Below are 23457 nucleotides of genomic sequence, written 5' to 3' on the forward strand. Positions count from 1 at the left end.
TGTTGGGATTCATAGTTGGAAGGGTGGATCATACTCTTAAAGGGGTTGTAAACCTTCGTGCATCCTATGCATTAAGGTGAAAAAACATCTGGCAGTGACTGGCCCCCCAGCCCCCCCCCGTCTTACTTACCTGAACCCCTTCATTCAGTTGACGGGGACATGCTGTCTCTCTCTTCACGGGCTCCCGGCTCTTGATTGGATAGATTGATAGCAGCGCAGCCATTGGCTCCCGCTGCTGTCAATCAAATCCAGTGACGCGGTGGTGGGGCCGAGTCCGGCATTCGTGTCTGTGGACGCAAATGCTGGACTCAGGAGTGTGCCCACAAGATAAATCCCCCGGGGAAAGCGCTTCTCCTAGGGGGTTATTTGATGCGGTGAGGAGCCATGAGAGCCACCAGGGGACCCCAGAAGAGGAGGTTCGGGGCCACTCTGTGCAAAATGAGCTGCACAGTGGAGGTAAGTTATTTAAAAAAAATTAAAAAACGATCCTTTACAATCACTTTCAGCCTCATACACACGATGAGATTGTTGGCCAAAGGGCGTGTGCCAGGAACTTGTCTTGCATACTAATGGTACACAATTGTCGGCCAACAAACACAAATGTAGTGACGTACTACGAGGAATTTCAGCTCTTGAGCGCCACCCTTTGGGCACCTTCTGCTAATGTCGTGTTTGGTGAGCATTGATTCCGAGCATGCGTGTTTGTACTTTCAACTTTTGTACTGAAGATACGAAAATCGGACAACAGACCATTGTCCGCCGAAAATTTTCTAGCCTACCATCCAACATTTGTTGGCTGAAAGTTGGACAACAATTGTCAGAAGGAGCGTACTAATGGTCAGATTTTAGGACAACAGTCTGTCAACAGACGATCCCCTGCCAACAATCACATTGTTCATATTTATTTCCTTCAATAGTTGGTGGCTCTGCCTCACTAAGAAGGAGTATTTTACTTGTGAGGTGCAGACATTGCTCCGAGTTGGAAGAGTTGGAGGAAGTCTCTGGGTTGGAAGGAGTGTCCTACAGACTCATAATCATCATAACCCATAGAGAAGTATTTTTGTAAAGTGCTGATCTGTCATTGTGAAACCTCCTGGGTGGAGGTTATAAATGAGGGAAAATGGCCACAGAGTCCGCCAGATCCATTCCTGGTTTTGTGACGGATAACCCGCTCTATGTTCTGCCTGATGAAGATTTAAAGTTCAGCTCCTTCAACCTGGCGGGCAACATGGCGACCTCTTCGATGGCCACTTTTGAAATATCTGGTAAAAATTGTTTCATATTAGCAGGATGGTAATCTTGTTCTAGATCTGTTTTTTTTTTTTTTTTTTTTTTTTTAGTTATTTCATGTTGCTGTAAAATGATACAGATTATCAGTCATCACCTCCCAGATATATAGAGAGTGACAACCTGTAAGATGCATTTTAATGCTCATCAGTGCAGGAGCAGATCAGGGGGTGTCCAAGGAATGCTCTCAGTATAATATCAACATTGGAATTATTATTCATAAATATTTAGTTATTATTATTATTTTTAGAGCTAAGCCTTTTGTATAATAGTAGAATTTTTTGGTGTTTTATATTTAGTTCTTTTGTATATTATATTGTAGAATTGTATCATAGTGTAGTTAGAGATGCAGATATTCCAGCTAAAGTGCTACAAATACTCATCCTGTGTGATAATATTTGGAAACCTAAAAGATACATTTATAATTGCAGTGAGGATACAAAGCATTTCTCTGGTGACATTTTTCTTTACCAAAACTGAAACATTGTAATCATAAAAGATGAAAACCAAAAAAAAAAAATCATCAACTTCTCTCTACTTGCAGCAACCTGCCCTTGTGATGTGAATGTCGGGTGTGATTGGCTAATTTGCATACGATGGGCTTTAAGCCCTGGTTTTATCTGCCAAAGCGGTGGAAATTTCCGGCAATGGCACCGTCCTAACCAGTGTGACGCTGCACCGATTTAAAAAAGTAGTTTCTGTACTACTTTTTGCAATTTCGTGGGGGGGGGGGGGGGGTCTTAAGACTCACTTCCTGATTGGTCAGGAGGAGAAGCAGGAGGACATTAGCGAATATTAATTCGCTATTGTCAGACAACTGGGTGGGCTCAGGGTGCAGTGCTCTGCGCCCCCAGTCCACCCTTTTCTGAAGCCAATTAGAGCCTCAAGCTTTAATCATGTGCCTCCAAAAAAAAAAAAAAAAAACCTCATTGGAATCCATGTGTCCAGTGCCCTGCATGTAGATTTGGGGCTAGACGCATGGATAGGGGGCGGTGCCCCTGCACCCTGTATGGACGGGCCGCCGCTGGCCACCTGCAGATATGTGAACCCAGCCTTAGGCCCCTTTCACACGACAGGTGAATCAGATCCGCCTGTCCGTTTTTGGTGCAAATCTGAGCGGGCCATCCATTGACTCCAATGGGCCCAGCGGATGTCAGTGGAGATGTGTCCGCTGACACCCGTCTGCCATCCGATTTTTTTTTTTAATAAAGCAGATTACAAGCAGGGATTGTCAAAAGTGAGATTTTTGTTTTCCTCAAAATCTCAGAAAAATGTAGGGGATTTCATCAAATTTGACCATTTTGGCGAAATGTATTGGAGTCAGTGCAGAAGGCAAAACAACTTAGTCTTTGGTGTTTTTTTTAAGGGTGCAATAAATTGTAACAGAAGCTCCTTTCACCTCTTCTGGACTTGTTCTTGTGCCAAAAAGCAGCTCCTGATCATTCCTATTATTTTACATTTTTTCCCACAAAAAAAAAATACAATAAAAAAAAATGTAAATATACAATAATGATCAAACACACACACAAAAAATGTAAAATAAAAAAAGGAAATACACAATAATGATCAAATACACACACACAAAAGTAAAATAAAAAGGGGCAATATACAATAATCAAATACACACACAAAAAAGTAACATAAAAAATAAAATAAAACACACAATAATGATCAAATACACACACAAAAAAGTAAAATAAAAAAAGGAAATATACAATAATTATCAAATACACAAAAAAAAAAAAAAAAAAAAAAAAAAGGAAATACACAATAATGATCAAAAACACACAAAAAAGTAAAACACAAAGAACACAAAGATTGCAGTTAATTAATGAAATGAAAATCAATAAAAATTAATTGTTGTCAATTATTAATTATAAACTTAACTATAACTAAACGAAAAGTAAAAATCAACAAAATTGTGAAATCAATAAAGCTGCTTTATAAAAACCAAAACAAAACAACAAAGCATTTTTTTTTGTCTAAGCAGTTTATTAAGGGGAATTGAAAGTTTCTGTTTTCTTCCGTCATCTAAAATCACATAAAAAAAATAAAAACTCTGCATTTGTATTGCAGCTTTTAAGTTCTCATTTCTGCTTTTTTTGAGGACTACAAAAAATGCTCCCTGATTTTTTTTTTTTAACATCATTATTACCAAAAATTATTTTTTGAGGTATAGATGAGCAGTAAGGGTGGCGGGGGAGGTGGGGAGGGGCTTCTATAACCCTCTGGAAACATTTGAACCCCATTGTACCCTTAAAAACAAAAACAAAGTACCTTAATTTCACCTTCTTCTCCAACGATTTTACCAAAATAGCAAAATTTCACCGTGTGAAAAATCTCCCCAAACAATAACTTTTTTTGGCCCCCTGGAACTCCCAAACTGAAATGGACACACCGGCACTGCGTGGGCGGGGCTCTCAAAGTGTACTTGTCACTACTAAAATGTGGGAGCTTTCAGTTGAGGACTTGCTGGAACTTCTTAGTAAGCTCTAATGAGCAGGGCCTTCTGATTCCTCCTCTATTGTATTGTATGGTAACGGTACTCTCTGCCCCCATGTTGTAAAGCGCTGCGCAAACTGTTGGCGCGGGGTTCTCGGGTCTCTTGATTGGATAGATTGATAGCAGCGCAGCCATTGGCTCCCACTGCTGTCAATCAAAGCCAAGGACGAGGGCGCCGGGGGGGCGGGGCCGAGTCCAGCATTCGGCCTCTATGGACGCCGAATTCTGGACTCGGGAGCGTTCCTGCAAGGTAACCCTCTCAGGGGAAGCACTTCTTCGAGGGGGTTATCAGATGTGGGGAGGTGCCGTGAGAGCCACCGAGGGACCCCAGAAGAGGAGGATCGGGGCCACTCTGTGCAAAACGAGCTGCACAGTGGAGGTAAGTATAACATGTTTGTTATTTAAAAAAAAAAAAAAATTACCTTTACAATCACTTAAAGACCTGCTTCCTGATTGGCCGGGAGGAGAAGCAGGAAGACAATAGCAATTATTAATTCGCTATTGTCACACAAGGGGGTGGGCACGGGTATTCGTTATTTCACTCATTCGTAACTTCGGATAAATTCATATTCATTACATTCACCAACAGCCAAATTTCAAAGGAAATTCCAATACATACAATTTAATAGTTTATAACTATTATTATTAGTTTTTTTATTATTATTTATTATTATTAAATAATAATTAAAACAAACTATAATAATGGTTAACAATTTAATTATAATAGAAAATAAGAAAAACTAAATTATCCGAATGTCTTTCATTCTTTCGAATTGTTAGATTTGCTTTCTCTCTGATTTTTGAATTTTCGTTCTTTTGAATTTTCATTCCTTTAGAAAATTTGTTTTTAGAAAAAAAATTGTCAAATAGTCTTTCGTTCATTCGGATGCTTCAGAAATGAACGAATATGCAGAATTTTGACGAAAAAAACTAATTTGAATTGCTTTGTGCACTGGTGGGCAGTCATGTAGGAACAGGAAGGGGCCATCCCCAAACTGTTCCCACAAAGTTGGGAGCATGAAATTGGCCAAAATGTCTTGGTATACTGACGCCTTAAAGTGGTTGTATACCCTGTACACCCTGTATACCCTGTACACCCTGTACACCCTGTACACCCTGTACACCCTGTATACCCTGTACACCCTGTACACCCTGTACACCCTGTACACCCTTTATACCCTGTACACCCTGTTCACCCTGTACACCCTGTACACCCTGTATACCCTGTACACCCTGTATACCCTGTACACCCTGTATACTCTCTACACCCTGTACAACCACTTTTACCTATAGGTAAGCCTATATTAAGGCTTACCTGTAGGCGCTTGAAATATCTCCTAAACCTCCATGGTTCAGGAGATATTTACTAAATTGACGAACAGTGATGACTACGGTGCATGCACCCTTTAGAAAGGGCACATCATGCCATCTCTAATAGGGGTCATGCCGTGTCTGGCGGCTTCCGCGCGAGTGACGTCACATGACTCCAGCCAGTCACAGAGCCGAAGTTTGCGGCCCCCGGAAGGAATATGGGCGAAGATGGAAGCTCCTTGCTCGTGGGGACAACGGCAACAGTGCGGGCTTCAGTGTCAGGTAAGTGACACATAATGGGCTACTATGCGATGCGATGCGATGCAATGCATAGTAGCCCATTATGCTTTACCTTTGCAGGGAAATAAAGAGGAAGTAAATCCTACCAATTTTATCTATTGAGTTAATACTCTGCTTATGTTCTCTTTCTAATTTATCAATTTCTACCATCAACTGGGATTTTTTTTGTTCTTTTTTTCTTTTTAATCTTGAACCGTGCTTGATGAACACACCCCTCAGGACACACTTTAGTGCTTCCCACTGCGTTGGGATTGATGTTTCATCTTTTTCATGGATAAATAAAAACTCTCTTATCGTTTTCTCTATATCCTCTTTACATTCTTTATCCTTAAGTAGATTATCATTTAATCTCCAAGTCCCCCTTGATTTTACATGTTCTGTTATCCTAAGTTCCAAATATATCGGGGCATGGTCTGACCATAAAAAGCCTCCTATATCCGGTGAGGGAGTCAGCATCATTCCAGAATGGTTAATAAAGGAATAATCTATTCTATGATATGAATCATGTATGTTAGAATAATATGAATAATTCCTTTCTTTTTGGTGTTGGGCCCTCCAAATATCCACTAATAAAAATGTTTCCAATAAATCCTTAAATTCTTTTAGGTGGCCATTTTTTCTATATGTATGGGTATTAGTTGTATCCATGCCGATATCCATAATGAAACTGAAATCGCCCCCTAGGATAATTATGCCTTCCGCCTTCTCCATCGCCTTAGGTAGGGCCCTTTCCCCGTTCTTAATTTGATCTTGATTTGGTAGGTACAGATTTACAATTGTGAAGATTTTACCGTATATCTTCACTTTTATCATCAAAAATCTACCATCCTTTCCTTTATCAACTTGCATTAACTGATGGGGGACATCTCTATGAAGTGCTATAGATACCCCTCTTGATTTGGAATGTAAGAATGTATCGTGAAACCAGGTAACATAATTTCTATTGTCTATTTTCGGAATGTGATCTGAATGAAAGTGCGTTTCTTGAAACAGAATAATATCTATTTTTTGTTTATTAAATGAGTTTAATATTTGATTTCTTTTGGAAGGAGAGTTTAGGCCTCTTGCATTAAAGGAACATAATTTAATCCCACCCATGAAAAAAAAAAAAAAATTAAATAAAACAAGAAAAAAATAAACCACAAATACACACTTAACTCACTCACTTCCCCTTTCCACCTGGTTCTATTTGACTTCTATTAAGTCTTACTTACAAACGTAAGTTCCCTAATGAGGGGGGAACCGGATCTACTGTTTCCAATGGGCCGCCCAATCTGTTGCCGCATGCCGTTTTTTCTTTTCCTTATAATTTACCTACCCTTTTTCCTTTTTCTGCTTTATTAAGCTGTTCTTTCTAACCTTTAACTCTTTCCCTTCATTCCTTACTTCTCCATTATTACTGTTACCCTTATAACCCTTTCAACCGGTATCTAGTTCCCACCCCGTAAATCCTTTTCCTTTATTAAACTCAAAGAGGCAGTAGAGGCTAATAATGGAGAAGAAGGAAAGAAGGAGAGAGGGGGATAAATAAAAAAAAAAAGGAACCCCCCCCCCACACAGTGTATTATTTCTTAGACTATCTATATTTTGACCACAAAGCTTGTATATATAACTTAATAATCACCATGATTCTTCAAATATATACATATTACATATAATAGTTATATTTCATAACCCTTTAAATGCCTTCCTCCCCAATACACCCCAAAAAAAAAAACACACACACTGCCCCCCCACACACACACACACAGTGAATTATTTCTTAGACTATCTATATTATGACCACAAAGCTTGTATATGTAACTTAATAATCTCCATGATTCTTCAAATATATACATATTACACATAACAGTTATATTCCATAACACCTTTAAATCCTCCATCCCTAATACACCAAAAAAAAAAAAAAAAACCTAAATTTATGATGAAAGATTATTTATTTTCAAAATTTTATAAAAGAAACTAACTTTTCAAATTTTTTTTTTGTCTTTTTTTTTCAATTTAGCAAAAAATCAAAAGCCCAGTGGTGATTGAATTACCACCAAAATAAAGCTCTATTTGTGTGAAAAAAATTATAATTATTAATGATAAAAATGTCATATGGGTACAGTGTTGCATGACCGCGCAATTGTCACTCAAAGTGTGACAGCGCTTAAATCTGAAAATTGGCATGGGCAGGAAAGGGGGTGAAAGGGCTTGGGATTGAAGTGGTTAAATACCGCCAAAAAAAAAGCTCTATTTGTGTGGGGGAAAAAAATGGCCTTGTCATGAAGGGGGTAAAATCTTCCGGAGCTGAAGTGATTAAGAACATTTATTTTGTCATTTTAAAGTTGATAAAAATCTGAATGGTTGGTCCCGGTCCTGGGAGGTTCAATTTTTAAAGTACGGAGATCAGGAATGGGGGTTTTCTCTGACTTTATGGAGACGAAATAAAGTTTTGTGCCACACACTGTGCTGGAAAAATTAGGGCTTGATTTTTATTCAGCACGCAATGCCCAGGTAGGGGACGAGGCCTTTGCTTTGTCTTGTGGCGGGAATGCTCTTGTAGCAACCCAATGCCTATGTGGCAGGGAGACCCTTAAGCGCGAAATCACGTACCTGTACGTGATTCCTTCTTCCGGGTCTGGGGCGCACGCCACAGGAGACCTGCTCCCGCTGTGATTGGACACAGCGGGAGCCAATCAGCGGGATCAGGAATGGGGGTTTTCTCTGACTTTATGGAGATGGAATAAAGTTTTTTGCCGCACACTACGGCTTGACTTTTTTTCAGCATGCAATGCCCAGGTAGGGGACGAGGCCTTTGCTTTGTCTTGCGGTGGGACTGCTCTGTAGCCCCCCCCCAGTGCAGTTCTATCACCCCCAGTGTGATGGACACTCAGAAATGAGTTTGAGGCTCCAGGTTCATCTTCACAGCCAGGCAGAGAGCATGTTCACAAACCAAGGCTAGCAAAGGCGACCTCAGTACTGTCAGGAGGAAGTGCCCCCCACCCTTCCCTCACCCAGAAACACCCGAGGGGGGGTCACCACACTTCCCCAAGCTCCGATTCTCTGTCATGTGACGGAGAATTCACCACAAGAATGCTGATCTAATAAAATCTCCTTCATGGCAGAAACAGGAAGTGAGAGAAAGATTCAGATTTCCTCTGTTGTCTTCTATGAATAAATAATGGAAATCTGATCTCGGGGGGGGGGGAGAGGGTGTTATAATAATTCTATAATTAAAGTCCAATCACAGATGTCGAGCGATTATTACGATGAGGCTGCAACTTTCACTTCTCACTAAATAACTTTAATCATCTATGATGGGAATTACCCAATACAGAGGGGGCACCCCTGCAATCTGGATATACCATCCCCCAGCCTCTGGGGTGGTCAGGCTATTTCTATAGTAAAGCAGCCTTAACTCTAAAGGGGGACACATCCTCCCACTAACAATGATGGGACACTACCCCCCCCCCACTGATACCACTGACGGGGCTTTGCTCCTCCAATGACACCAATGATAAGGCACTATTCCTCCCACTGACACCAATGATGGGGCACTATTCCTCCAACTAACAATGATGGGACACTACTCCCCCCCGATACCACTGACGGGGTATTGCTCCTCCAATGACACCAATGATGGGGCACTATTCCCCCCTACCTGACACCAATGATGGGGCACTATTCCTCCCACTAACACCAATAATGGCACACTATTCTTCCAACTGATACCAGCGATTGGGCATTCTTGCATCCGCTTACACCAATGATGGGACACTACTCCCCCCACTGATACCACTGATACCACTGATGTGGCATTATTCCTCCACTGACACCAAGGATGGGGCACTACTTCTCCCACTGACACCAATGATGGGGCACTACTTCTCCCACTGACACCAATGATGGGGCACTATTCCTCCCACTGACATCAATGATGGGGCACTATTCCTCCCACTGACCCCAATGATGGGGCACTATTCCTCCCACTGACACCAATGATTGGACACTATTCCTCCCACTGACACCAATGATGGGGCACTATTCCTCCCACTGACACCAATGATGAGGCACTATTCCTCCCACTGACACCAATGATGGGACACTATTCCTCCCACTGACACCAATGATGGGGCACTATTCCTCCCACTGACACCAATGATGGGGCACTATTCCTCCCACTGACACCAATGATGGGGCACTATTCTTCCCACTGAGACCAGTGATGGGGCACTATTCCCCCCATTAATAGGGCACTATAGCCTTGGCAAAGTCACTGATTGGAGCTCCGGGATGTATTTTGTTTCTGCTGCTAGTTGTCCTCAGTCTGATGGCCAGTATCATTGCATAGCTCCCAGCTGTCCCTGATTTGGAACAAAGTCCCTCTTCCCCCCTCATTTGTCCCTCATGTTGGTCTGATCCATATAGTTGTAAATAAAATTCACTTTTTATCTTTCATAAAGTTTTTTTCCGGTGCTAAACCTTTCATCCAATTTCTAAATTGCTGCATTTGTAAATTTCGAAATCCAGTATAAAGGAGTAGAAGTGGTAAAAAAGCCGCTTAATCATTTCTTTTATAATTCTCCTTTAAAGGATAACTCCACTTTCATGGGGGAAAAAAATAGCAAATAAACAAAAAAACAATATAGTATAAACAATTGCGACACAAATCATATTGTATTTGAATGTTATTAAAAATGATCTAAGCTTTCCTTTCCAATCTGTAGGGGGCGTGTCCTATGCTAACATACTTTTGCTAATAGGTGTCCCTCGTTCCCATCTCAAAAAGTTGGGAGGTGTGTCATTGAACCCCTTCCTCTTAGGACCTAGGCTGTCCTGGATCCAACCCTAGCCTGTGACTGGGCAGTGAAAAGAGAAGCAGCACAGTGGTGAACTTGTGTCTCTGTTCCTCTGCTCTTTCCTCCTCTCAGCATGCCCCTTGCCAGCTGATTGGCTCCTTGTGCTGCTTCTCTGAGCTCTGCTGTACAGGGGATGGGGAGGGGCTGATTTCAGGTCACATTCATATATTTACACTCTTTGTACCTGAAGAGACATTTATTGACGTATTTATGATTACAGAGCTGCAGTCATCGGAGCCTTCTAGATCTGCCCGGAGTTCTGCTTAAAGTGAAATATTCCTGACATCAGCATTTCCCCCCCACAGAGAGTCACACGAATGTTATTAGAGAGCACTTCCCCTTTTATAAAAAAAAATTACTTTGTAAAAACAAAAAGAAACTGATGACCACAAAAAGTTCACTGGCACCTCCGAGAGAAAACCACAGAATTGCTCAATTCTACCGCCATCGAAATCTACATGAGGAACGCCCCTTATATAGAAATAATAATAATGAGGAGAGATTGTGGGCGGAGCCTCCGGAGCGCAGTGTGCGTCTTCCTAACATAACATGACAGCAGGGGGAGCTCCAAGGGGGGGTTCCTATGGGCCCTTTCTGCAGTTGACTAAGCTGACCATTCAATAGACCCCCCACCCTACATAGACACCAATGATGGGGCACTATTCCTCTGACTGACACCAATGATGGGGCACTATTCCTCCCACTGACACCAATGATGGGGCACTATTCCTCCCACTGACACCAATGATGGGGCACTATTCCTCCCACTGATACCAATGATGGGGCACCATTCCTCCCACTGACACCAATGATGGGGCACTATTCCTCCCACTGACACCAATGATGGGGCACTATTCCTCCCACTGATACCAATGATGGGGCACTATTCCTCCCACTGAAACCAATGATGGGGCACTATTCCTCCCACTGACACCAACGATGGAGGCACTAGCAAAGAGTGGTGCAGGCACTAGCAAAGAGTAGATGGGTGACAGTCAGGAGGGGCAGAGGGGGAAGTGCCAGGGAGACCGATCCAGGACTGGAGCATCCCAATAAGTACGCTACTTTGAGTGACATTGGTGAAACCAGTCAGGGACCAGCACTGCTGGAGATGAGGGACTCTCCTAGCTGCTGGGGGAAGAACTCCTCCAGTGAGAGTGGGGGGGCAGCAAAGGGAAAGGAAAGACAGATTCTGGTGGTAGGGGACTCAATTCTTAGAAGGACAGAGAGGGCAATCTGTAACCAAGGCCTGAAGCGCCGAACAGTATGTTGTCTACCGGGCGCTCGGGTTCGGCACATCACGGATCTTGTGGACAGATTACTGGGAGGGGCTGGGGAAGACCCGGCTGTCATGGTGCACGTTGGCAGATGGAGTGTCCTAAAGAACGATTTTAGGGACTTAGGAGCTAAATTGAGGAAAAGGACCTCCAAGGTAGTATTCTCAGGAATATTACCGGTACATCGAGCCACACCAGAAAGGCAGAGGGAGATTAGGGAAGTAAACAAGTGGCTGAAGAGCTGGTGTAGTAAGGAGGGGTTTGGGTTCCTGGAGGACTGGGCCGACTTCTCAGTCGGTAACCGATACTATAGAAGGGACAGACTGCACCTAAATGAGGAGGGTGCAGATCTGCTGCGAATGAAGATGGCCAAAAAGTTATAGGGGTTTTTAAACTAGGCGATGGGGGGGAGGGTCCAGAGGCAGAGATAGCCAGCGCGGAAGATATTCCAGAGGGTAGTATTGGGGGCATTAGTGGCAGGTTAACCAAAGCACAAAAACACAAGGTGAGTATAGTAGCAAGTCCTAGTTGCAATCTCAAAACACCCAATACGAGGACAATATGCGACCGGTCTAAACTATGTGGCATGTTCACCAATGCCAGGAGCATGGCAGACAAGATGGGTGAACTAGAGATACTGTTGTACGAGGAGGATTTGGATTTTGTGGGAATTTCAGAGACCTGGTTCAACAGCTCTCATGATTGGCTGGCAAACATTCAAGGGTATACCCTTTACCGCAAGGATAGGGAGGGTAAAAAAGGGGGAGGGGTATGCCTATATATCAAGAATAATGTACAAGTGAATGTGAGAGATGACATCACTAAGGGAGCTAGGGAGGAGGTGGAATCCTTATGGGTAGAGCTCCAAAGGGATGAAGCTAAGGGGAAAATAATACTGGGAGTATGCTATAGGCCCCCTAACCTGAGGGAGGAAGTGGAGACGGATCTCCTATCACAAATTGGATTAGCAGCAAGGATGGGAAGTGTTATCATAATGGGGGATTTTAATTATCCAGACATAGACTGGGTGGAGGGAACCGCGCATTCATTTAAGGCTCGCCAATTCCTTAATGTCTTGCAGGACAATTTTATGGGTCAGATGGTAGACGCACCAACTAGAAATAAAACATTACTGGATCTACTGATTACCAACAATACAGACCTGATCACGGATGTGGAAATACGGGGCAATTTAGGTAACAGCGATCACAGGTCAATTAGTTTCAGTATAAATCACACAAATAGGAAACATAAAGGGAACACAAAGACACTGAATTTCAAAAGAGCCAACTTCCCTAAACTACAAACCTTGCTAAAAGGCATAAACTGGGATAAAATAATAGGAACAAAGAATACGGAGGAGAGATGGGTTTGCTTTAAGAGCATATTAAATAAGGGCATTAGCCAATGTATTCCATTGGGTAATAAATTTAAAAGAGCGAACAAAAGTCCTGGATGGCTTAACTCCAATGTAAAAATGCATATAAAAGCAAAGCAGAAGGCCTTCAAAAAATACAAGGTTGAGGGATCATCCTCAGCATTCAGACTTTATAAAGAATGCAACAGGAAATGTAAGGGTGCAATTAGGACGGCTAAGATAGAACATGAAAGACACATAGCGGAGGAGAGCAAAAAAAATCCCAAGAAATTCTTTAAGTATGTAAACAGTAAAAAAGGGAGGACAGACCATATTGGCCCCATAAAGAATGAGGAAGGACATCTGGTTACAAAGGATGGGGAGATGGCAAAGGTATTGAATTTATTCTTCTCCTCAGTCTTCACGAGTGAATCAGGGGGCTTCAGTAACCAAAACTGCAGTGTTTATCCTCATGACACAACACAGGAAGCACCTCCATGGTTAACAGAGGACGGAATTAAAATTAGACTTGAGAAACTTAACATTAATAAATCACCGGGACCAGATGGCTTGCATCCAAGGGTACTTAGGGAACTCAGTCAAGTGATTACCAGACCGTTGTTCCTAATTTTTACAGATAGTCTACTGACTGGAATGGTACCAGCTGATTGGAGAAAAGCCAATGTAGCACCAATATTTAAAAAGGGCCCAAAATACATCCCTGGGAATTACAGACCAGTTAGCCTAACATCAATACTATGTAAACTCTTGGAGGGGATGATAAGGGACTATATACAAGATTTTAATAATAAGAACGATATCATTAGCAGTAATCAGCATGGATTCATGAAGAATCGTTCTTGCCAAACCAATCTACTAACCTTCTATGAGGAGGTGAGTTGCCATCTAGATAAAGGAAGGCCCGTAGACGTGGTGTATCTGGATTTTGCAAAAGCATTTGACACAGTTCCCCATAAACGTTTACTGTACAAGATAAGGTCCATTGGCATGGACCATAGGGTGAGTACATGGATTGAAAACTGGCTACAAGGGCGAGTTCAGAGGGTGGTGATAAATGGGGAGTACTCGGAATGGTCAGGGGTGGGTAGTGGGGTTCCCCAGGGTTCTGTGCTGGGACCAATCCTATTTAATTTGTTTATAAACGACCTGGAGGATGGGATAAACAGTTCAATCTCTGTATTTGCAGACGATACTAAGCTAAGCAGGGCAATAACTTCTCCGCAGGACGTGGAAACCTTGCAAAAAGACCTGAACAAATTAATGGGGTGGGCGACTACATGGCAAATGAGGTTCAATGTAGAAAAATGGAAAATAATGCATTTGGGTGGCAAAAATATGAATGCAATCTATAGACTGGGGGGGAGAACCTCTGGGGGGATCTAGGATGGAAAAGGACCTGGGGGTCCTAGTAGATGATCGGCTCAGCAATGGCATGCAATGCCAAGCTGCTGCTAACAAAGCAAACAGAATATTGGCATGCATTAAAAGGGGGATCAACTGCAAAGATAAAACGATAATTCTCCCGCTCTACAAGACTCTGGTCCGGCCGCACCTAGAGTATGCGGTCCAGTTCTGGGCACCAGTCCTCAGGAAGGATGTACTGGAAATGGAACGAGTACAAAGAAGGGCAACAAAGCTAATAAAGGGTCTGGAGGATCTTAGTTATGAGGAAAGGTTGCAAGCACTGAACTTATTCTCTCTGGAGAAGAGACGCTTGAGAGGGGATATGATTTCAATTTACAAATACCGGACTGGTGACCCCACAATAGGGTTAAAACTTTTTCGCAGAAGAGAGTTTAACAAGACTCGTGGCCACTCATTAAAATTAGAAGAAAAGAGGTTTAACCTTAAACTACGTAGAGGGTTCTTTACTGTAAGAGCGGCAAGGATGTGGAATTCCCTTCCACAGGCGGTGGTCTCAGCGGGGAGCATTGATAGCTTCAAGAAACTATTAGATAAGCACCTGAATGACCGCAACATACAGGGATATACAATGTAATACTGACACATAATCACACACATAGGTTGGACTTGATGGACTTGTGTCTTTTTTCAACCTCACCTACTATGTAACTATGTAACTATGATGGGATACTATTCCTTCCACTGACACCAGTGGTGGGGCACCATTCCTCCCACTGACACCAATGATGGGGCACTATTCTTCCCACTGACACCAATGATGGGGCACTATTCCGTCGCAGAGCATACCAGGTCGCGAGATGTACAGTACCCTGTCAACGAGAACCAGCGTGATAGGATCGCGCTGGAAACATTCTCGCGGGCCGGTGCTGTAGCTGCCCTTGCATCGTATTTGGTCCGTTGGACCAGCATACAGACGAACGGGCCGTTTTTTTTCGGCGTTGGGGGTTCCCCTTAAAATTCATACCAGACCTGAGGGACATTGTCGCCTCTCTATCACGCTCGCTGCAATAGGAAAATGTGTTTTTTCTATTGCAGCGAGCGCGAGATGTACAGTACCCTGTCAACGAGAACCAGCTCGATAGGATCGTGCTGGAAACATTCTCGCGGGCAGGTGCTGTAGCTGCCCTTGCGTCGTATTTGGTCCGTTGGACCAGCATACAGACGAACGGGCTTCCCGATAGGAACCGGGTCTGGCGGAGTTCCGGCCGGAAGATTTGAAACATGTTTCAAATCTAAAGTCCGTCGGACTTTCAACCAAAAAGGTCCGTCGGAAGTCCGATGAAGCCCACACACGGTCCGATTGTCCAACGGATTCGGTCCGTCGGACCAGTCCGGTCGAAAAGCCCGCTCGTGTGTACAGGGCAATAGACTTCTGTTATTACCTGTGAGTTACCTGCGCTGAGCCATAGACTTCTATTATTACCTTTGGATTTGGTGCGCGTACGCCCGCTCTGCTCATTGTGGCCTGAGACCTGTTACCAAGTCACTTAAGTGTCCCTCTCTCTTCAAAAGGTTGGGCACCCCTGGCTTAGGGTGTCCCGGACCCACCCCCAGCCTATGGCTGGGCAGTAAAAAGGGAGAAGCACAGTGGTGAACCCGTGTCCCTATTACTCTGCTCAGTCCTCCTATCAGCATGATCCTTAACACATGAACTGATTGGCTCCTTGTGCTGCTTCTCCCAGTCTGAACTCTGCTGTACAGGGGATGGAAAGGGGCTGATTTCAGGTCAAATTCATATATTTACACTGTTTGTACCTGAAGAGACATTTATTGACGTTTTCATGATTACAGAGCTGCAGTCATCGGAGTCTTCTAGATCTGCCCGGAGTTCTGCTTTAAGTGAAATATTCCTGACAGCAGCATTTCCCCCCACAGAGAGTCACACAAATGTTATTGGAGTGCACTTCCCCTTTTATAAAAAAAGAATTACTTTGTAACAACAAAAAGAAACTGATGACCACAAAAAGTTCACTGACTGTGATCTTCCCTCCTCAGATCACAAGCCGAGAGGAAAATGCAAAGAACATACTTCTCGTGTCATTGTGGTGGTATCGATTCTCCTTCTGACCTGCGGTTTTGTGTTCCTGGCCCTCAGAGGTAAAGAGGTTAAGGGGAGGGGCTTAACACCATACCTGGACTCAGCTGGGGGATTCAAACTGATCACATACACACAGCAGGCCTCGGGCATAGAGATGTCTAATGGAAGAACCAACTTTACTTTCTACAATAATACCTTAGACCTTAAATCTATTCCAACCCCAATACTAACCTTCAACCCAAACCCCTAAACATTACCCTCAACCTAACCTCTAAACCTAACTCTAGTCTTAGTTCTCATCCTAACCCCCTAAGCATTTACCCCTAAACGTATCCATTAGCTCAACCTAAACCCCAAACTGCAATCCTCACCTTAACCTCTACTTAAGATGCTAGTCCTAGTCCTCAGCCTAACCCCTTTAATTATCCCTTAAACTACACATAATTCCCTTAAACATTAACCCTCAACCTAACAAATAAACCTAACCCTAATCTTAGTCTTCAACCTATTCTCTACTCTATAATCTCTAAACCTAACCATAATTTTGGTTCTTAACCTAACCCCTACTCGTCATCAACCCTTAAACTCAACCTAAACTTCTAAACATTGACCCTCACCCTAACCTCTAACCCTAGTCTTAGTCTTCAATCTAATCCCTACTTTTTAAACCCAAAACTAATCTTAGTCCTCAACCTAACCCTTACTCATCAACCCCTAAACTCAACCTAAACTCCTAAACGTTAACCCTAACCTTTCAAAGTAACCTTAGTAATAGTCCCCAACCCAACCCCTAAACATTAACCCTCACCCTAACCACTAAACCTAACCCTAGTCTTAGTCCTTAACCTAATCTCTACGCTATAAGCTCTAAACTCAACTCTAATCTTAGTCCTCAATCTAACTCCTACTTATCAACCCTTAAATTCAACCTAATCATCTAAACATTAACCTCTAAATATAACCCTACTCTTAGTCCTCAACTTAGCCTCTACTCTCCAAACCTTAATCCTAACCCTTAAACTCAACCTAAACCACAAAATATTAACCCTTACCCCAACCTCTAAACTTAACCCTACCCTTAGTCCTCAACCTAGCCTTACTCTTCCAATCTTCATCCTAACCCATAAAATCAAACTAAACTCTTAAATATTAACCCTCGCCCTAACTGATTAACCCTAACAGCAATCTTAGTCTTTAATCTAATCCCTTACTTTATAAACCTAACCCTAATTTTAGTCCTCAACCTAACCCCTGATTATCAAGACTTAAAGTCAACCTAAACCCTTAAACATTAATCCTCATCTTAACCTCTAAACCTAACCCTAATGTTTGTCCTTAATCGAACTCCTACTCATCAACCCTTAATCTTAACCGAATCGCCTAAACACTAACTCTAACCTCTAAATATAACCATACTCTTAGTCCTCAACCTAACCCCTGCTCATCAACCCTTAAACCTAACCTTTAAACTCAACCTAAACCCCTAACATTAATCTTTACCCCGGCTTTTACACCTCACCCTAGTCTTCAAACTTTTTCTTTCTTATCAACCCTTAAACCTAACCCTTAACGTCAGCCTAAACTCCTAAACATTAACCCTCACCCTTACCTCCAAAACCCAACCCTAATCTTAGTCCTCAACCTAATCTCTATGCTATAAGCTCTAAACTCAACCCTAATATCTTAGTCCTCAAACTAGCCCTACTCTTCCACTTTTCATCCTAACCCATATAATCAAACTAAACTCCTAAATATTAACCCTCGCACTAATTGATTAACCATAACCCCAATATTAGTCTTTAATCTAATCCCTACTCTATAAACCTAACCCTAATTTTAGTCCTCAACCTAACCCCTGATTATCAAGGCTTAACATCAACCTAAACCCCTAAACATTAATACTCACCCTAACCTCTAAACCTAACCCTAATCTTTGTTCTTAACCAAATTGCCTAAACATTAACTCTAACCTCTAAATATAACCAATAAGTCCTCAACCTAACCCCTGCTCATCAACTCTTAAACTCAACCCTTAAACTCAACCTAACATTAATCTTTACCCCAGCTTTTACACCTCACCCTAGTCTTCAAACGTTTTCTTTCTTATCAACCCTTAAACCTAACCCTTAATGTCAGTCTAAACCCCTAGACATTAACCCTCACCCTAACCTCTAAACCCAACCCTAATCTTAGTCCTCAACCTAGCCTCCACTCTTCAACCCTCAATCCTAACCCTTAAACTCAACCTAAACCCCTAAACATTAACCCCCACCCTAATCTCTACACAAAACCCTAGTCTAACTCTTCAATCTAATTCCTACTCTTCAACTCCTAAACCAAACCGTAATCTTAGTCCTTAACCTAACCCCTACTCATCAACCCATAAACTTAACCTAAACCTCTAAGCTTTAACCTTCACCCATACCTCTTAACCCTAACCCTAGTTTTAGTTTTCAATCTAATCCCTACTCTATTATACCTAATTCTAATCTTAGTCCTCGACATAACCCTTAAACATTAACCCTTACTCTAACCACTAAACCTAACACTAGTCTTAGTCCTCAACCTAATCTCTACACTATAACATTTAAACCTAACCCTAATCTTAGTCCTCAACCTTACCTAACCTCTACTCATAAACCCTCAAACTCAACCTAATCGCCTAAGCATCAACTCTAACCTCTAAATATAACCATACTCTTAGTCCTCAACCTAACCCCTATTCATTAACCCTTAAACCTAACCCTTAAACTCAACCTTAACCCCTAAACATTAATCCTCATTCCTCACCCAAACCTTTATTCCTCACAGTAGTTTTAGTTTTCAACCTCTTTTCTTTCTTATCAACCTTTAAACCTAACCCTTAACGTCAGCCTAAACCACTAAACATTAACCCTCACCCTAACCTCTAAACCTAACCCTAATCTTAGTCCTCAATTTAGCCTCAACTCTTCAACCTTTAATCCTAACCCCTAAACTCAACCTAAACCCCTAAACATTAACCCTCATCCTAACCTCTAAACCAAACTGTAGTCTAAGTCCTCAATCTAATCCCTACTCTTCAACCCTATAAACCTAACCCTAATCTTAGTCCTGAACCTAACCCCTACTAATCAACCCTTAAACTCAACCTAAGCCTCTGTACATTAACGCTTACTCTAACCTCTATACCTTACCCTAGTCTTCGTCCTCAATCAAATCCCTACTCTATAACCCCTAAACCTAACCCTACTCTTTGCCCTCAATCTAATCCCTACTCTATAACCCCTAAACCTAACTCTACTCAATCTAGCCCTTGCTCATCAACCCTTAAACCTAACCCTTAAACTCAACCTAAACCCCTAAATATTACCCTCACCCTAATCTTAGTTCTATTACTTTTTTATTAACACCCAAACCCCTAAACACTGACCTTCACTGCACCATACATTAACCTCTACAAAAATTCACATCAATTGTTTCTGATAATTGTATCTCCTCCTCCCCCTGGTAGATATGTCCATTCGCCATGAGCTCTCAGCATTGAGGGATGAGATCTGCAACATGAAATGCCTGCATGAGACCATCAGCAGTGATAAGGTAACTGGAGAAAAACAGGAATCCCCCCCTGATTCTGGGCTGGAGGGAGATATAACCATGAGAAATGCTACATGGCAGTCAGCAGGGTCCCCAGAGGCCACACCGAGACTGAAGGACCTGAAGGAGGAAATCCAATTCATCAAAGACCAAAACATCCAGCTCAGCATGAGAATCAACAGCATCACCCTTATACCAGGTACAGATCTCATCCATTCCTACAAATCAGAACATGCACAGGTACAAATACAGATCTGATCTTGATACTTTGAGTAACAAAGTAAATAGTGATTGATACATTGTTGCAGAATATTCTGTAAAATTGTCATCTTGTCTCCTGTGTTGGATTCTCCTGGCAGATCACTGAATATTTTGTCCTTCACTCTGGATGAGTTTTTTTTCCTCTGTGTTTGCTTATTTTTCATTAGGAAAGCCGGGAATGAACGGAGAGCGAGGAGCACCGGGGACCCCAGGAGTGAAAGGGGAGAAGGGGGACACAGGTGAGATCACAAGTCCCAAAATACAAAGTGTTCTATTATTACATGAAGGAGCGAGCAACTAAAGATTACAAATCCGACCAAACTTATGGAAGCACCATGCTGGCCCCTCCCACCATCCAAGATCTGCCTGCATTGCATAGAGAAGCACAAAGACACTGTGACAACATCACCGGGCCTAACATAAAATATGCAATAAAAATTGAAGTTTTTTTTTAAAAATTCCATTAGCATGTTGATGAGGGGGAGGAAATATAAGCAAAATATAAGCAGAGTAAACTTTAACAACAAGCTATTTTGAGTTTCCCCCACAACTTCCTAAAGGTACAGGAACACAGGAGAGATCCAGATTCACAAGGACTGCCGACGTTTTCTTTTATTAGCAAGACAAAAATGGCGGCTGCTACGTTTTTAAGGTGCACATGGCAGAGGTTATCCATTCCAAGTGCACAGCCAAATCCCCTGGGACAGAATGCCAGTAAAGTGAATCTTATTAATACGTGATTCTTCTTACTAATACTTGTGATGTCATCTGAGCATCTGTGAATCTGGTTACAGGACGTCCTGGAGCTGATGGCAGAAGTTTAGCCACAGAGGGACCTCCGGGACCCCCCGGACCTCCAGGACCAGCTGGAATCATTGGAAGAGATGGTGAGGAATAGTCTTTATAAATGTCATGATGGGGATTTGGTGATGTCATAATCATTCCCAGTGATCATAATGTGAGCTAAGTGCAATCTCTGTCTTCTTCAGGGATGAAAGGTGAAGCAGGAGCCCCAGGACGTGATGGGCAGAAAGGTAAAATAATTTCACATTACACGTTCTTGTTCCAGTAGTATGAAAATTATTTTCAAGTGTTTGTGTCTCCAGGGGAAATATGGCAACTACATATACTGTAGATTCTGTACTCTCAGTTCAAATGGGGAGGAGGACTGAGGGGCCAAACCTAGACTGAAAAACGGACTTTAGGGCACTTAGTTCAGCTACCGACTTGCCACAGAGAGGCCACCACACTTCAGTAGAGGACCAAGCTTCTCCATCATCTCAGGTTTCCCCAATTAAGATGAAGTTCCTCAGTGGTACTTCAGTTCCATTGTTTAGCATACTTGGCATCCATCCTTAGCCTCTGTCCAGACATATGGTCCCCCTCCTCAGGCAGCAGGCCTCGGAAACCCCAATAACCACCTATGTCCCTCCCCCATACAGGAGGCCTGACAAGGTCCAAGTTCAACGGCCACCTACATTCTTCCCTCAGACAAGAGGTCTCAGAAGCTCCATCGGTCACCTACATTCCACCCCCGTAAATCAGGCCTGAGGAGATCTAACAGCCACCTAAAACCCCCTCCCAGACAAGAGGGCTGAGAAGGTCCAACAGCCACCTACATCTCTCCTCCAAGCAGATGGTCTGGGAAAATATAATGGCCACCTATGTCCCTGCCCCAGGCATGAGGACTGAGAATATCCAACCCTCACCTACACCCCTCCCCCACGGAGAGGCCACCACACTTCAGTCGAGGACCAAGCTTCTCCAGCATTTCAGGTTCCCCAATTAAGATGAAGTTCCTCAATGGTACTTCAGTTCCATTGTTTAGCATACTTGGCCTCCATCCTTAGCCTATGTCCAAACATATGGTACCCCTCCTCAGGCAGCAGGCCTCAGAAACCCCAATAACCACCTATGTCCCTCCCCCATGCAGGTGGCCTGAGAAGGTCCAAGTTCAACAGCCACCTACACCCCATCCCCTGACAAGAGGCCTGAGAAGCCCCAGCAGCCACCTACATCCTTCTCCCAGATAGGAGGTCTGAGATTCTCCAACAGCCACCTACATTCCTTCCCCAGATAGGAGGCCTGAGAAACCCCAACACCCACCTACATCCTCCCCTAGACTAGAGACCTGAAATGCTCCATCAGTCACCTACAACCCTCCCCCAGACTGGAGGTCTGAGAAGCTCCAGCAGACACCTACATCCCTCACCCCGACAGGAGGCATCAGAAGCTTCAACAGTCACCTACATCCCACCCCCATAAAGCAGGCCTGAGAAGCTCCAACACCCACCTACACCCCTCCCCCTGACAGGAGGCCTGAGAAGTCCCAACAACCACCTGCATCCCTCTCCCAGACAAGAGGCCCCAGAAGCTCCATTGGCCACCTACATCCCTCACTCCGGCAGGAGGACTGAGAAGCCCCAGCAGCCACCTACACTCCTCCCCCAGACAGGAGGCCTGGGAAGATCCAAACCCACTTACACCCTCTCCCAAACTGGAGGCCTCAGAAGCTCCATCAGCCACCTACATTCCTCCCTCAGAGTGGAGGCCTTTAGAAGCTCCATCAGCCACCTACATCCCATCCCCATAAATCAGGCCTGAGGATATCCAACAGCCACATACATCCCCCTCCCAAACAAGAGACCTAAGTACAGCCACCTACATCTCTCCTCCAAGCAGATGGTCTGGAAAAATATAATGGCCACCTATGTTTCTGCCCCAGGCATGAGGCCTGAGAATATCCAACACTCACCTACACCCCTCCCCCAGACAGGAGGCCTGGGGAAATTCAACAGCCACCTACATCCCCCCTAGACAGGATGTCTGATCAGGTCACTCATGAATGTTTCTACCCTCTACTAACCTGCACCACAATCTCCTAGTTGGTCTTCTTGTGGGTGACGAGTGCAGCCTCCTGCACCATTGCCAAGGACACTCCCCATCAGCAAAAGCAGAGCCCAGGAGAGACCCAAGAAGGTTAAATTTTAAATTCAGCTCAGGCTAACTACAGCCTAGCAATCACTAAATTTAAAGACTACATACCTGCTTTAGGCCGGATGGCTACACACACAGATCAGAACCCAAACACCCGCCATGTTTCGTCAATACAATGGCTTCATCAGGGAAAATAAGATAGGAGGGAAAAAATATAGTGAACAATTATTGATGAACTCATACTGATTTGCATATTTTTCAGAGCTCTGAATTTTAGTGGTGAGGGAAGAAGATATAGAGAGGATAATAGAACCACATAGA

At 43.2% G+C, this 23457-nt stretch overlaps 1 protein-coding gene across 1 annotated transcript in view; it reads left to right on the forward strand.

The window, feature by feature from the left end:
- The first annotated feature begins 1093 nt into the window (after positions 1 to 1093).
- Positions 1094 to 23457, forward strand: part of LOC141147286 (uncharacterized) — a 50863-nt gene continuing 28499 nt past the window's right edge. Inside the window, exons 1-6 of the mRNA XM_073634495.1 lie at positions 1094 to 1265; positions 16320 to 16421; positions 19856 to 20137; positions 20367 to 20438; positions 20994 to 21086; positions 21189 to 21233. Of these exons, the coding sequence (XP_073490596.1) occupies positions 1121 to 1265; positions 16320 to 16421; positions 19856 to 20137; positions 20367 to 20438; positions 20994 to 21086; positions 21189 to 21233 (739 nt within the window). The 5' untranslated portion in view covers positions 1094 to 1120. The remainder of the gene's footprint in view (positions 1266 to 16319; positions 16422 to 19855; positions 20138 to 20366; positions 20439 to 20993; positions 21087 to 21188; positions 21234 to 23457) is intronic.

This window comes from Aquarana catesbeiana, linkage group LG06 (assembly GCF_042186555.1).
Source record: "Aquarana catesbeiana isolate 2022-GZ linkage group LG06, ASM4218655v1, whole genome shotgun sequence".
In the NCBI taxonomy this organism is placed as follows: domain Eukaryota; kingdom Metazoa; phylum Chordata; class Amphibia; order Anura; family Ranidae; genus Aquarana; species Aquarana catesbeiana.